This window comes from Hemiscyllium ocellatum, chromosome 4 (assembly GCF_020745735.1).
Source record: "Hemiscyllium ocellatum isolate sHemOce1 chromosome 4, sHemOce1.pat.X.cur, whole genome shotgun sequence".
Lineage (NCBI taxonomy): Eukaryota > Metazoa > Chordata > Chondrichthyes > Orectolobiformes > Hemiscylliidae > Hemiscyllium > Hemiscyllium ocellatum.
In genome coordinates this window covers 136,167,716-136,185,662 of record NC_083404.1, presented here as the reverse complement: position 1 = coordinate 136,185,662, position 17,947 = coordinate 136,167,716, and the positions used below count along the sequence as shown (strand labels likewise).

The 17,947-nt window shown below is 51.9% G+C and overlaps 1 protein-coding gene across 1 annotated transcript in view; it reads left to right on the top strand.

Moving 5' to 3' along the window:
• LOC132815113 (desmoglein-2-like) overlaps positions 1-17,947 on the top strand; it is a 148,799-nt gene that overhangs the window by 102,447 nt on the left and 28,405 nt on the right. Inside the window, exon 8 of the mRNA XM_060823887.1 lies at positions 15,794-15,928. Coding sequence (XP_060679870.1) covers positions 15,794-15,928 — 135 coding nt within the window. The remainder of the gene's footprint in view (positions 1-15,793; positions 15,929-17,947) is intronic.

Sequence of the window (17,947 nt, the reverse complement as noted above, 5' to 3'; positions counted from 1 at the left end):
TGCCTCACAGCACAATCACTGCCTCACAGCACACTCACTGCCTCACAGCACACTCACTGTCTCACAGCACACTCACTGCCTCACAGCATCTCACAGCACACTCACTGCCTCACAGCACCTCACAGCACACTCACTGCCTCACAGCACACTCACTGCCTCACAGCACAATCACTGCCTCACAGCACACTCACTGTCTCACAGCACCTCACAGCACACTCACTGCCTCACAGCACACTCACTGCCTCACAGCACAACCACTGTCTCACAGCACACTCACTGCCTCACAGCATCTCACCGCACACTCACTGCCTCACAGCATCTCACAGCACACTCACTGCCTCACAGCACACTCACTGCCTCACAGCACCTCACAGCACACTCACTGCCTCACAGCACACTCACTGCCTCACAGCATCTCACCGCACACTCACTGCCTCACAGCATCTCACAGCACACTCACTGCCTCACAGCACACTCACTGCCTCACAGCACACTCACTGTCTCACAGCACACTCAGTGCCTCTCAGCACCTCACAGCACACTCACTGTCACACAGCACACTCACTGTCTCACAGCACACTCACTGTCTCACAGCACACTCACTGTCTCACAGCACCTCACAGCACACTCACTGCCTCACAGCACACTCACTGCCTCACAGCACACTCACTGTCTCACAGCACATTCACTGTCTCACAGCATCTCACAGCACACTCACTGTCTCACAGCACACTCACTGCCTCACAGCACACTCACTGTCTCACAGCACACTCACTGCCTCACAGCACACTCACTGTCTCACAGCACGTTCACTGTCTCACAGCATCTCACAGCACACTCACTGTCTCACAGCACACTCACTGTCTCACAGCACACTCACTGCCTCACAGCACACTCACTGTCTCACAGCACACTCACTGCCTCACAGCACACTCACTGTCTCACAGCACACTCACTGTCTCACAGCACACTCACTGTCTCACAGCACCTCACAGCACACTCACTGCCTCACAGCACACTCACTGTCTCACAGCACACTCACTGTCTCACAGCACACTCACTGTCTCACAGCATCTCACAGCACACTCACTGTCTCACAGCACACTCACTGCCTCACAGCACACTCACTGTCACACAGCACACTCACTGCCTCACAGCACACTCACTGCCTCACAGCACCTCACAGCACACTCACTGCCTCACAGCACACTCACTGCCTCACAGCACACTCACTGTCACACAGCACACTCACTGCCTCACAGCACACTCACTGCCTCACAGCACACTCACTGTCACACAGCACACTCACTGCCTCACAGCACACTCACTGCCTCACAGCACCTCACAGCACACTCACTGTCTCACAGCACACTCACTGCCTCACAGCACACTAACTGTCACACAGCACACTCACTGTCTCACAGCACACTCACTGCCTCACAGCACACTCACTGTCACACAGCACACTCACTGTCTCACAGCACACCCACTGTCTCACAGCACACTCACTGTCTCACAGCACACTCACTGCCTCACAGCATCTCACAGCACACTCACTGCCTCACAGCACAATCACTGTCTCACAGCACCTCACAGCACACTCACTGTCTCACAGCACACTCACTGTCTCACAGCACATTCACTGTCTCACAGCACACTCACTGCCTCACAGCACAATCACTGTCTCACAGCACACTCACTGCCTCACAGCATCTCACAGCACACTCACTGCCTCACAGCACACTCACTGTCTCACAGCACACTCACTGTCTCACAGCACACTCACTGCCTCACAGCACACTCACTGTCTCACAGCACACTCACTGTTTCACAGCACACTCACTGTCTCACAGCACACTCACTGCCTCACAGCACAATCACTGTCTCACAGCACACTCACTGCCTCACAGCACACTCACTGCCTCACAGCACACTCACTGTCTCACAGCACACTCACTGCCTCACAGCATCTCACAGCACACTCACTGCCTCACAGCACCTCACAGCACACTCACTGCCTCACAGCACACTCACTGCCTCACAGCACAATCACTGCCTCACAGCACACTCACTGTCTCACAGCACCTCACAGCACACTCACTGCCTCACAGCACACTCACTGCCTCACAGCACAATCACTGTCTCACAGCACACTCAGTGCCTCACAGCAACTCACCGCACACTCACTGCCTCACAGCATCTCACAGCACACTCACTGCCTCACAGCACACTCACTGTCTCACAGCACACTCACTGCCTCACAGCACCTCACAGCACACTCACTGCCTCACAGCACACTCACTGCCTCACAGCGTCTCACCGCACACTCACTGCCTCACAGCATCTCACAGCACACTCACTGCCTCACAGCACACTCACTGCCTCACAGCACACTCACTGTCTCACAGCACACTCAGTGCCTCTCAGCACCTCACAGCACACTCACTGTCACACAGCACACTCACTGTCTCACAGCACACTCACTGTCTCACAGCACACTCACTGTCTCACAGCACCTCACAGCACACTCACTGCCTCACAGCACACTCACTGTCTCACAGCACATTCACTGTCTCACAGCATCTCACAGCACACTCACTGTCTCACAGCACACTCACTGTCTCACAGCACACTCACTGCCTCACAGCACACTCACTGTCTCACAGCACACTCACTGCCTCACAGCACACTCACTGTCTCACAGCATCTCACAGCACACTCACTGTCTCACAGCACACTCACTGTCTCACAGCACACTCACTGCCTCACAGCACAATCACTGTCTCACAGCACACTCACTGTCACACAGCACGCTCACTGCCTCACAGCACCTCACAGCACACTCACTGTCTCACAGCACACTCACTGCCTCACAGCACACTCACTGTCTCACAGCACACTCACTGTCTCACAGCACCTCACAGCACACTCACTGCCTCACAGCACACTCACTGTCTCACAGCACACTCACTGTCTCACAGCACACTCACTGTCTCACAGCATCTCACAGCACAATCACTGCCTCACAGCACACTCACTGCCTCACAGCACACTCACTGCCTCACAGCACACTCACTGTCACACAGCACACTCACTGCCTCACAGCACACTCACTGCCTCACAGCACCTCACAGCACACTCACTGCCTCACAGCACACTCACTGCCTCACAGCACACTCACTGTCACACAGCACACTCACTGCCTCACAGCACACTCACTGCCTCACAGCACACTCACTGTCACACAGCACACTCACTGCCTCACAGCACACTCACTGCCTCACAGCACCTCACAGCACACTCACTGCCTCACAGCACACTCACTGTCTCACAGCACACTCACTGCCTCACAGCACACTCACTGTCACACAGCACACTCACTGTCTCACAGCACACTCACTGCCTCACAGCACACTCACTGTCACACAGCACACTCACTGTCTCACAGCACACCCACTGTCTCACAGCACACTCACTGCCTCACAGCACACTCACTGTCTCATAGCACCTCACAGCACACTCACTGCCTCACAGCACACTCACTGTCTCACAGCACACTCACTGCCTCACAGCACACTCACTGTCTCACAGCACCCTCACTGTCTCACAGCACCTCACAGCACACTCACTGTCTCACAGCACACTCACTGCCTCACAGCACCTCACAGCACACTCACTGTCTCACAGCACACTCACTGTCTCACAGCACACTCACTGTCTCACAGCACACTCACTGCCTCACAGCACACTCACTGTCTCACAGCACACTCACTGCCTCACAGCACACTCACTGTCTCACAGCACACTCACTGTCTCACAGCACACTCACTGTCTCACAGCACCTCACAGCACACTCACTGTCTCACAGCACACTCACTGTCTCACAGCACGCTCACTGTCTCGCAGCACCTCACAGCACACTCACTGTCTCACAGCACACTCACTGCCTCACAGCACACTCACTGCCTCACAGCACCTCACAGCACACTCACTGTCTCACAGCACACTCACTGTCTCACAGCACACTCACTGTCTCACAGCACACTCACTGCCTCACAGCACACTCACTGCCTCACAGCACCTCACAGCACACTCACTGTCTCACAGCACGCTCACTGTCTCACAGCATCTCACAGCACACTCACTGTCTCACAGCACACTCACTGTCTCACAGCATCTCACAGCACACTCACTGTGTCACAGCACACTCACTGCCTCACAGCACACTCACTGTCACACAGCACACTCACTGTCTCACAGCACACTCACTGCCTCACAGCACACTCACTGTCACACAGCACACTCACTGTCTCACAGCACACCCACTGTCTCACAGCACACTCACTGTCTCACAGCACACTCACTGCCTCACAGCATCTCACAGCACACTCACTGCCTCACAGCACAATCACTGTCTCACAGCACCTCACAGCACACTCACTGCCTCACAGCACACTCACTGTCTCACAGCACACTCACTGTCTCACAGCACACTCACTGCCTCACAGCACAATCACTGTCTCACAGCACACTCACTGTCTCACAGCATCTCACAGCACACTCACTGCCTCACAGCACACTCACTGTCTCACAGCACACTCACTGCCTCACAGCACACTCACTGTCTCACAGCACACTCACTGTTTCACAGCACACTCACTGTCTCACAGCACACTCACTGCCTCACAGCACAATCACTGTCTCACAGCACACTCACTGCCTCACAGCACACTCACTGCCTCACAGCCCACTCACTGTCACACAGCACACTCACTGCCTCACAGCACACTCACTGCCTCACAGCACCTCACAGCACACTCACTGCCTCACAGCACACTCACTGCCTCACAGCACACTCACTGTCACACAGCACACTCACTGTCTCACAGCACACTCACTGCCTCACAGCACACTCACTGTCACACAGCACACTCACTGTCTCACAGCACACCCACTGTCTCACAGCACACTCACTGTCTCACAGCACACTCACTGCCTCACAGCATCTCACAGCACACTCACTGCCTCACAGCACAATCACTGTCTCACAGCACCTCACAGCACACTCACTGTCTCACAGCACACTCACTGTCTCACAGCACACTCACTGCCTCACAGCACAATCACTGTCTCACAGCACACTCACTGCCTCACAGCATCTCACAGCACACTCACTGCCTCACAGCACACTCACTGTCTCACAGCACACTCACTGCCTCACAGCACACTCACTGTCTCACAGCACACTCACTGTTTCACAGCACACTCACTGTCTCACAGCACACTCACTGTCTCACAGCACACTCACTGCCTCACAGCACAATCACTGTCTCACAGCACACTCACTGCCTCACAGCACACTCACTGCCTCACAGCACACTCACTGTCTCACAGCACACTCACTGCCTCACAGCATCTCACAGCACACTCACTGCCTCACAGCACCTCACAGCACACTCACTGCCTCACAGCACACTCACTGCCTCACAGCACAATCACTGCCTCACAGCACACTCACTGTCTCACAGCACCTCACAGCACACTCACTGCCTCACAGCACACTCACTGCCTCACAGCACAATCACTGTCTCACAGCACACTCACTGCCTCACAGCATCTCACCGCACACTCACTGCCTCACAGCATCTCACAGCACACTCACTGCCTCACAGCACACTCACTGTCTCACAGCACACTCACTGCCTCACAGCACCTCACAGCACACTCACTGCCTCACAGCACACTCACTGCCTCACAGCATCTCACCGCACACTCACTGCCTCACAGCATCTCACAGCACACTCACTGCCTCACAGCACACTCACTGCCTCACAGCACACTCACTGTCTCACAGCACACTCAGTGCCTCACAGCACCTCACAGCACACTCACTGTCACACAGCACACTCACTGTCTCACAGCACACTCACTGTCTCACAGCACCTCACAGCACACTCACTGCCTCACAGCACACTCACTGTCTCACAGCACATTCACTGTCTCACAGCATCTCACAGCACACTCACTGTCTCACAGCACACTCACTGTCTCACAGCACACTCACTGCCTCACAGCACACTCACTGTCTCACAGCACATTCACTGTCTCACAGCATCTCACAGCACACTCACTGTCTCACAGCACACTCACTGTCTCACAGCACACTCACTGCCTCACAGCACAATCACTGTCTCACAGCACACTCACTGTCACACAGCACGCTCACTGCCTCACAGCACCTCACAGCACACTCACTGTCTCACAGCACACTCACTGTCTCACAGCACACTCACTGCCTCACAGCACACTCACTGTCTCACAGCACACTCACTGTCTCACAGCACACTCACTGTCTCACAGCACCTCACAGCACACTCACTGCCTCACAGCACACTCACTGTCTCACAGCACACTCACTGTCTCACAGCATCTCACAGCACACTCACTGTCTCACAGCACACTCACTGCCTCACAGCACACTCACTGTCACACAGCACACTCACTGCCTCACAGCACACTCACTGCCTCACAGCACCTCACAGCACACTCACTGCCTCACAGCACACTCACTGCCTCACAGCACACTCACTGTCACACAGCACACTCACTGCCTCACAGCACACTCACTGTCACACAGCACACTCACTGCCTCACAGCACACTCACTGCCTCACAGCACCTCACAGCACACTCACTGCCTCACAGCACACTCACTGTCTCACAGCACACTCACTGCCTCACAGCACACTCACTGTCACACAGCACACTCACTGTCTCACAGCACACTCACTGCCTCACAGCACACTCACTGTCACACAGCACACTCACTGTCTCACAGCACACCCACTGTCTCACAGCACACTCACTGCCTCACAGCACACTCACTGTCTCATAGCACCTCACAGCACACTCACTGCCTCACAGCACACTCACTGTCTCACAGCACACTCACTGTCTCACAGCACCTCACAGCACACTCACTGTCTCACAGCACACTCACTGTCTCACAGCACGCTCACTGTCTCGCAGCACCTCACAGCACACTCACTGTCTCACAGCACACTCACTGCCTCACAGCACACTCACTGCCTCACAGCACCTCACAGCACACTCACTGTCTCACAGCACACTCACTGTCTCACAGCACACTCACTGCCTCACAGCACACTCACTGCCTCACAGCACCTCACAGCACACTCACTGTCTCACAGCACACTCACTGTCTCACAGCATCTCACAGCACACTCACTGTCTCACAGCTCACTCACTGCCTCACAGCACACTCACTGTCACACAGCACACTCACTGCCTCACAGCACACTCACTGCCTCACAGCACCTCACAGCACACTCACTGTCTCACAGCACACTCACTGTCTCACAGCACACTCACTGTCACACAGCACACTCACTGCCTCACAGCACACTCACTGTCACACAGCACACTCACTGCCTCACAGCACACTCACTGCCTCACAGCACCTAACAGCACACTCACTGTCTCACAGCACACTCACTGCCTCACAGCACACTCACTGTCACACAGCACACTCACTGTCTCACAGCACACTCACTGCCTCACAGCACACTCACTGTCACACAGCACACTCACTGTCTCACAGCACACCCACTGTCTCACAGCACACTCACTGTCTCACAGCACACTCACTGCCTCACAGCATCTCACAGCACACTCACTGCCTCACAGCACAATCACTGTCTCACAGCACCTCACAGCACACTCACTGTCTCACAGCACACTCACTGTCTCACAGCACACTCACTGTCTCACAGCACACTCACTGCCTCACAGCACAATCACTGTCTCACAGCACACTCACTGCCTCACAGCATCTCACAGCACACTCACTGCCTCACAGCACACTCACTGTCTCACAGCACACTCACTGTCTCACATCACACTCACTGCCTCACAGCACACTCACTGCCTCACAGCACACTCACTGCCTCACAGCACACTCACTGTCTCACAGCACACTCACTGCCTCACAGCATCTCACAGCACACTCACTGCCTCACAGCACCTCACAGCACACTCACTGCCTCACAGCACACTCACTGCCTCACAGCACAATCACTGCCTCACAGCACACTCACTGTCTCACAGCACCTCACAGCACACTCACTGCCTCACAGCACACTCACTGCCTCACAGCACAATCACTGTCTCACAGCACACTCACTGCCTCACAGCATCTCACCGCACACTCACTGCCTCACAGCATCTCACAGCACACTCACTGCCTCACAGCACACTCACTGCCTCACAGCACACTCACTGTCTCACAGCACACTCACTGCCTCACAGCACCTCACAGCACACTCACTGCCTCACAGCACACTCACTGCCTCACAGCATCTCACCGCACACTCACTGCCTCACAGCATCTCACAGCACACTCACTGCCTCACAGCACACTCACTGCCTCACAGCACACTCACTGTCTCACAGCACACTCACTGCCTCACAGCACACTCACTGTCTCACAGCACCTCACAGCACACTCACTGCCTCACAGCACACTCACTGCCTCACAGCACACTCACTGTCTCACAGCACATTCACTGTCTCACAGCATCTCACAGCACACTCACTGTCTCACAGCACACTCACTGTCTCACAGCACACTCACTGCCTCACAGCACACTCACTGCCTCACAGCACACTCACTGCCTCACAGCACACTCACTGTCTCACAGCACATTCACTGTCTCACAGCATCTCACAGCACACTCACTGTCTCACAGCACACTCACTGCCTCACAGCACAATCACTGTCTCACAGCACACTCACTGTCACACAGCACGCTCACTGCCTCACAGCACCTCACAGCACACTCACTGTCTCACAGCACACTCACTGTCTCACAGCACACTCACTGCCTCACAGCACACTCACTGTCTCACAGCACACTCACTGTCTCACAGCACCTCACAGCACACTCACTGCCTCACAGCACACTCACTGCCTCACAGCACACTCACTGTCTCACAGCACACTCACTGTCTCACAGCATCTCACAGCACACTCACTGTCTCACAGCACACTCACTGCCTCACAGCACACTCACTGTCACACAGCACACTCACTGCCTCACAGCACACTCACTGCCTCACAGCACCTCACAGCACACTCACTGCCTCACAGCACACTCACTGTCACACAGCACACTCACTGCCTCACAGCACACTCACTGCCTCACAGCACACTCACTGTCACACAGCACACTCACTGCCTCACAGCACACTCACTGCCTCACAGCACCTCACAGCACACTCACTGCCTCACAGCACACTCACTGTCTCACAGCACACTCACTGCCTCACAGCACACTCACTGTCACACAGCACACTCACTGTCTCACAGCACACTCACTGCCTCACAGCACACTCACTGTCACACAGCACACTCACTGTCTCATAGCACCTCACAGCACACTCACTGCCTCACAGCACACTCACTGTCTCACAGCACACTCACTGCCTCACAGCACACTCACTGTCTCACAGCACCTCACAGCACCCTCACTGTCTCACAGCACCTCACAGCACACTCACTGTCTCACAGCACACTCACTGCCTCACAGCACCTCACAGCACACTCACTGTCTCACAGCACACTCACTGTCTCACAGCACACTCACTGCCTCACAGCACACTCACTGCCTCACAGCACACTCACTGTCTCACAGCACACTCACTGTCTCACAGCACACTCACTGTCTCACAGCACCTCACAGCATACTCACTGTCTCACAGCACACTCACTGTCTCACAGCACACTCACTGTCTCACAGCACCTCACAGCACACTCACTGTCTCACAGCACACTCACTGCCTCACAGCACACTCACTGTCTCACAGCATCTCACAGCACACTCACTGTCTCACAGCACACTCACTGCCTCAGAGCACATTCTGTCTCACAGCACACTCACTGTCTCACAGCACCCGGGTTCGCTTCCAGCCTTGAATGATTCTGTGTGGTTTTTGGACATTCTCCCCCTGTGTGCGTGGGTTTCCTCCGGGTGCTCCGGTTTCCTCCCACAGTTCAAAGATGTGCTGGACATGTGAATTGGCCATGCTAAATTGCCCATAGCGCTCGGTGCATTAGTCAGAGGGAAATGGGTCTGGGTGGGTTAGTCTTCGGAGGGTCAGTGTGGACTGGTTGGGCCAACGGGCCTGTTTCCACACTGTAGGGAATCTAATCTAATCTTCAACGTGACAGATCTCTCATTCAAGAAGGAAAAGAGGAGCGATTTCTTGTCTCTGAAATTTGTTAGTGTTGTCCCCAGTGAGCGAGGGAACCTGGGTCCTGGAATATATTTAAGAGCAAGTTAGCGGGAGACGTTTGATAAATGAAGAGGCACAGGCTTGCGGGAGGGGTGGTCAGTGAGGTCTTCTGGTGCGGTGGTTGGGTCCCAAACTCTGGGTCAGAAGGTCCAGGTTCGAGTCCCACCTGTCCCAGACATGTGTCATTAACATGCCTGAACAGTTCGAGAGTGGGGGAGTTCACACAGGAAAGTGGAGTTAACTTGAGAATTAGATCAACCTTGACTTGTTAAAAGCCAGGAATGCTTGATGGGTCGAATAATCTGCTGCTGCTCCTATTTCTTATGTTTTTATTTGGAATTTATTTACACTGCCTTGGGAATCTATAATTGTTTTTAAGAATGTTCATAGAATGTCTACAGTGTAGAAACAGGCCCTACAGCCCAACCAGTCCACACTGACCCTCCGAAGAGTAACCCACCCAGACCCATTCCCCCTGACCTGACTAATGAACCTAACCCACACATCCCTGAACACCACAGGGCAATTTAGCACGGCCCATTCACCTAACCTGCACATCGCTGAACACTACAGGGCAATTTAGCATGGTCAATCCCCCCCCTAACCTGTCCATCTTTGGACTGTGGGAGGAAACCGGAGCACCCAGAGGGAGCCCACGCAGACATGGAGAGAATGTGCAAACTCCACACAGACAGTTGCCCGAGGCTGGAATCAAATCCGGGTCCCTGGTGCTGTGAGGCAGCAGTGCTAATGACTGAGTCACCATGCAAAGGACTTTTCAGAGTTCACCTCAGTTGTAAGAGGATCAATTAAACTTGACCTGGCAACCGTTGACATGGAAGCAGTGCCAACAGGAAGGACGTTAGAATGTAGAAGCTGTGAGAGCAGACAGGAAGCAGAGCCTACAGACCAGGAGTTGGAGGTTGATGATGATCAGCACACGGATATATACAAAAAGGGAAATCAGGAAGAGATTGAAAGAGAAGCACTGAACTTTTATAACAGTAAGAAGGAAATCTCTTTCAGGAAGGGGTTAGTTTTGCTGCTGAGCAGAAAAGGAGTTAAAAACTCTCGAGATCATGTGCAAACTGGCTAAAAAAGATCTAAAACCTAGGAAGCTGCACAAATAGCTGAGAGGTTCGAAAGAGTTGGTCCAGAGATGGCCTGGTCACAGGCAGGTTGGTCGGTTGAAAAGGAGCTTGGGAATGTTACACCATCTAGACCGATGTGTGAGGACAAAGGGCTGTGGTAATGTGCTGTGCTGATGGCAGTTGTACCCCGGAAATCTCCTGAGGTGAAGCCTGTTATTGGATTGGATTTCTAACCTACCCTGTGTGAATAATTACCAGCACTTTACGGAACTGTGCAGTGCATCTGAACAGACACTCTACATTTGTCCTGAACATAAGAAAAAGGTAACTCCTAGGCTACCTGCCTAAAATATTTTGAGGGAGTCTGGTCAGCAAACTGGGCACTTGTCGGGATCAAAATCCCTAATTCCAGGTGGGGTTTAGGATTGTTAGGCACAAAGGTGCTGGGCAGTCGGTGTTACTGACTTTTGTTTTGGTTGGTTTAAACAGAGTGTGCCTTTTGTAGTAATGGCTCTTTTGGGCACTAAGCATTTTCTGGGGCTAAAAGGTCACCACGGGGAGTCACGTGGGTGTATCATGTACCTTTGTTGCATTAACTGCTTAAAGTGAAGTTGATGTCTCATTTTGCATGGTAATGCATTTTGAATCAGCTGTGATTTGTATTCAGGGTAAAGTAAAATTTAGGTTAAATGGCAGCACGGTGGCTCAGTGGTTAGCACTGCTGCCTCACAGCGCCAGGGATCCGGTTCAATTCCAGCCTCGGGCAACTGTCTGTGTGGAGTTTGCACATTCTCCCCGTGTGTGCATCGATTTCCTCCGGGTGCTCTGGTTTCCTTCCACAGTCCAAAGATGTGCAGGCTAGGGTGGATTGGCCATTCCAAATTTCCCATAGTGTTCAGGGATGTTAGGTGCATTAGTTAGGGGTAAATGTAGAGTAATAGGATAGGGGAAATGGTCTGTGTGGGTTATTCTTCGGAGGGTCAGTGTGGACCTGTAGGGCAGAATAGCCTGTCTTCACACTAAGAGGGATTCTATGATTCTAAACGTTACTAAAAAGGAAAGCCTTGATGTTAATCTCCTCTTCAGCAGCTGTTTACATTGATGTAGGTGGACATTTTGATTTCTGGTTCCCCTACCTGGTTTAGGACACTCCTTTATGTGTACAGCCCAGAATGCAACGCCACACTCCAGTTACTGGCTTCACTTCTTTTGTATTCACTGCTGCTATTTAGAGAGACCCAAACCCATTGGCTTTCATAGCCCCCTATTTCCCAATGAGTCTGCCTGTCAAACACTTGAAATTAATGCCCTAAATGTAGTTTGAAGTTGATCGCAGGAAAATGGTATCCAATTCACAGAGGGCTCAATGTATAAATGAGATTGTGTGTTGTGTATTGTATTTGAGATGTAAAGGTGCCAGTGTTGGACTGAGGTGGATGAGGTCAGATGACATCAGGTTACAGTCCAACAGGTTTATTTGAAATCACAAGCTTTCGGAGCGCTGCTCCTTCATCAGGGGAAATCTTGACTATCACCTGGTGTCATCTGACCTCTGATCTTGTATGCAAGGGCACCGTTAATTTGAACGTTGGTGTTTTTCATCCCAGATGTAACAGGATGAACCTATCTTAAACAAACCAGAGGCTGGCAGAGTAATCTTAAAGATTTTTATAAAATCACGAGGAACACAGGGTGAATAACCAAGGTCCTTTTTTCCCCAGAGTAAATGAGAGGGGAAAGATTTAAAAAGGATCTAAGGGACAACTTTTTCATGCAGCGGATGGTATGTGTGTATGGAATGAGCTGCCAGAGGAAGTGGTGGAGGGGAGGATGGTACAATTACAACATTCATAAAACATCTGGATGGGTACATGAATAGGAAGAGGCAAATGTGAACTCTGCAGATACTGGAAATCAGACTCTAGCTTAGAGTGGTGCTGGAAAAACACAGCAGGTCAGGCAGCATCCGAGGAGTATGAAAATCGACATTTCGGGCAAAAGCCCATCATCAGAACTGAAGGCAGGGACCCTCCGGGGTCGAGAGATAAATGGGAGGGGGGGAGGGGGGGGGCAGTAGAGAAGGTAGCATAGAGTACAGTAGGTAGATGGGGGTGGGAATGAAGGTGATAGGTCAGAGAGGAGGGTGGAGTGGATAGGTGGGAAGGAAGCTAGGCAGGTAGGACCAGTCATGGGAACAGTGCTGAGCTGGAAGGTTGGAACGAGGGTGAGGTGGGGGGAGAGGGAATGAGGAAACTGGTGAAGACCACATTGATGCCCTGGAGTTGAAGTGTTCCGAGGTGGAAGATGAGGATTTCTCCCTCCAGCATCAGGTGGTGAGGGAGCGGCAGTGGAGGAGGCCCATAACCTCCATGTCGCTGGCAGGGTGGGAGGGGGAGTTGAAATGTTGGGCCACGGGATGGTGGGGTTAGTTGGTGCGGGTGTCCCGGAGATGTTTCCTAAAGCGCTCTGCTAGGAGGCGCCCAGTCTCCCCAATGTAGAGGAGACCACATCAGTAACAACGGATACAATAAATGATATTGGTGGATGTGCAGGTAAAACTTTGATGGATGTGGAAGGTTCCACTGGGGCCTTGGACAGAGGTGAGGGAGGAGGTGTGGGCACAGGTTTTGCAATTCCTGCAGTGACAGAGGAAGGTGTCGGGATGGGAGGGTGGGTTGTACGGGGGTGTGGCCATGACCAGGTAGTCACGAAGGGAACAGTCTTTGCAGAAAGCAGATAGGGATGGGATGGGAAATATATCCGTTTGGAGGTGGCCGAAATGTTGTTGGGTGATGCAGTTTATGCGAAGGTTGGTGAGGTTGAAAATGAGGACCAGGGGGTTCTGTCCTTATTACGGTTGGAGGGGTGGGGTTTGAAGGCGGAGGGGTGGGATGAGGATGAGATGTGTTGGAGGGCATCCTTAACCACGTGGGAAGGGAAATTGCGGTCTCTAACGAAGGAGGCCATCTGGTGTGTTCTGTGGTGGAACTGGTCCTCCTGGGAGCAGATACGGTGGAGGTGGAGGAATTAGGAATACGGAATGGCATTTTTCCAGGAGGTAGGGTGGGAAGAGGTGTAATCCAGGTAGCTGTGGGAGTCAGTGGGTTTGTAAAAAAAAAATGTCAGTGTCAAGTCGCTCGTCATTGATGGAGATGAAGAGGTCCAGGAAGGGGAAGGAGTTGTCAGAGATGGTCCAGGTGAATTTAAGGTCAGGATGGCATGTGTTGGTGAAGTTGATGAATTGCTCAACCTCCTCACGGGAGCGCGAGGTGGCACCAATGCAGCGGAGGAAGAGGTGGGGAGTGGTGCCGATGTAATTACGAAAGATGAACAGTTCTACTTAGCCAACAAAGAGACAAGCATAGCTGGGGCCCATAGCTACACCTTTGGTCTGGAGGAAGTGGGAGGATTCGAAGGAGAAATTGTTAAGGGTGAGGACCAGTTCAGCCAAATGAATGAGAGTGTCGGTGGAAGGGTACTGTTGGGGACGTCTGGAGAGGAAGAAATGGAGGGCTTGGAGGCCCTGGTCATGGCGGATGGAGGTGTAGAGGGATTGGATATCAATGATTGGGGGCTGGGGAAACGGAAGTCTTAGAGGAGGTGGAGGACATGGGTGGTGTCTCGAATGTATGTGGGGTGTTCCTGGACTAGGGGGGGATAGGACAGTATCGAGGTAGGTAGAAATGAGTTCAGTGGGGCAGGAGCAGGCTGAGACAATGGGTCGGCCTGGGTGATCAGGCTTGTGGATCTTGGGAAGGAGGTAGAACCGGGCAGTGCAGGGTTCCCGGACTATGAGGTTGGAAGCTGTGGGAGATCCCCTGAGGTGATGAGGTTGTGTATGGTGTGGGAGATGATGGTTTGGTGATGGGGGGGTTGGGGTCATGGTCGAGGGGGCGGTAGGAGGAAGTGTCTTCGAGTTGGCATCTGGCTTTGGCAGTGTAGAGGTCAGTGCGCCAGACTACCACTGCACCCCCTTTGTCCGCTGGTTTGATGGTGAGGTCGGGATTGGAGCAGAGGGAGTGGAGGGCTGTGCGTTGAGGGTGAGAGGTTGGAGTGGGGGTAGACAAGTTGAGGCAGTTAATGTCCCAGTGGCAATTAGAAACAAAGAGATCAAGGGCAGGTAATAGGCCAGCACGGGGTGTCCAAGTGGATGGGGTGTGGTGAAGGCATGTTTTTTAGCACCACACTAATCTCGATTCATATGAATAGGGAGGGTTTAGAGGGATATGGGCCAGGTGCTGGTAAATGGGGCTAGATTAATTTAGGATATCTGGTCAGCATGGATGAGTTGGACCGAAGGGGCTGTTTCTGTGTTGTATAATTCCATGAGTCTATAATATCTGCCAGAAATACAACCCTTGAACCCTTTTCATGTTATTTCTTTTCAAGACATTGAGTTTGTACACCTTCATTGTTGAAGCTCGTGACCTACGAGGGAAAAGTCAAGGACTCAGTGCAACAGCATCAGCTCAGATCAGGATCTTAGATGTAAATGACAATATCCCCACTGTGGAATATTTTGAGGTAAGATTAAATCTGACCCAGCTTGCTTTTCAGAAAGGCTGTTAATAAAACCGATAATGGGCAATCATTTTGGACTATGCAGAATCCTTCTTTATTTGGTATTGAGTTGGGTTTTAAATTGAAGCTTTCAACACAGAAACCAGTCAGCCTGTGAGGCTCAACACCACCCAGGACAAGGCAGCCCCCGCTTGATTGGCACCACATCCACAAGCATCCACTCCCCCACCCCCAACGCTCAGTAGCAGCAGTGTGTCCCATCTATAAGATGCACTGCGGAAATTCACCAAAGACCCTCAGATGCCACCTTCCAAACCCACAACCACTTCCATTTAGAAGGATAAGGGCAGCAGATACATGGGAACACCACCCCCTGCAAGTTCCTCTCCAAGCCCCTCAACATCCTGTCTTGGAAAGAAATCGCCGTTCCTTCAGCGTCGCTGGGTCACGATCCTGGCATTCCCTCCCTAATGGCACTGTGGGTCAACCCACATCACATGGACTGCAGCGGTTCAAGAAGGCAGCTCACCCCCACCTTCTCAAGGGGCAACTAGGGTAATAAATGCTGGGCCCAGTCAGTGATACCCCTGTCCCATGAATGAGTAAAACCAAACTGCTCCATCCCAGTGTTTATACTGTATACGCGCGTCCTCACTTATCTCCTCATCTCATCCCAAAAACAAATCTTTCTCTTTTCTCCCTGTGTGTTTGCTATATTCCTTGTAAAAAAAATCTCTGCCCTTCCCCTCAACTACTTCCTGTGGTAGGCACCATGTTCCATGTATTCCCCTCTCTCTGGGTAAAGGGGTTTACCCTGAACTCCTGACTGGATTAATCAGTGATTTTGCATATTGATGGCCCCCTCATCTTGCCTGTCACCCAACCTACAAGTGGAAACATGTCCTTTATGCCTTGGGACGTGTTGTTACTTCAAAGGTGCTATATGAATGTAAGTTGAAGTTTGTGTTGTCAACTCTATCAGACTAATTCAGAGCATTTTAAAACCCCTCTCGGGTCACTCCTGTGTTTTCATTTATTTATTTTCATTCTGTGCAGTGGACGCCCGAAAGGGAATTTCAGGAATCCTTTAGAATTATTAAACCCTTTCCCATGACCCTCATCAACCTGTTAAAGTTGTGATCTTGCACTCTTTTGATGTTCCCCATTTTAATCAGCCTCGTTTTAACATCATAAATAACATTACTGCTGTTCCCTGCGTTGCACGAAATTTTAGTATCCTCCGAATTTTAACGTGTTTTTGTTTCTCCTCTATGTTCTGTCTTCTCAGCTGTATAGTTTTGTCAGTTGTGGTAAGAGTGTTTCCAGATCCAGGGTGGTCTCTTCTGACTGGTTCTGTGCGACCCAAGGTTATAGAGAAGCACAGCCTTTCTCTATGTTTTAAAATGGATTTTCAGCCGGAGTCATACCATCGTAATTTGCATTTAACCTGAAAAGGGATAATTGACACTGTCAGGTAGGGTCCACCTATCAGGATCTTAGGCGCAGCTGAGCACAAAATATTAATGTGTCTCTGCTGGTGCTTGTATCGTCTTTCCAGGTTGTTGCTTGGCTAAGTCACTAATTATAATGTGCACAGGGCAACCCTCCTCCCGTATCCGTGAAATCGTTTTCCACGGTTTCACTTACCCACGGTTTTCCACAGCCGGAACATATAAAAGAGAACATTCCAGAACCAGGAACTAGGAGGTGGCTGGGAAGGTACGTTTCCCATTTAAATCTGCAGTAGGTTCTGAACATAACCCCACAGGTACTGTATTTACTCTAACCATGAACTTAATGCTTTACAAGAGATGTCTGTATCTCAGATTTAATGTTATGAGCCATAAAGTGCAATGAATATCTCTGATGACTGGCAATGCCAGGTGACACCAACAGCATAGAAAATAGGAGCCGGAGTCGGCCATTCGGCCCTTCCAACCTGTTCTGCTATTCAATATGATCATGGCTGATCATCCAACTCAATAGCCTGTTTCTGCTTTTCCCCCATCCCGTTTAGCCCTA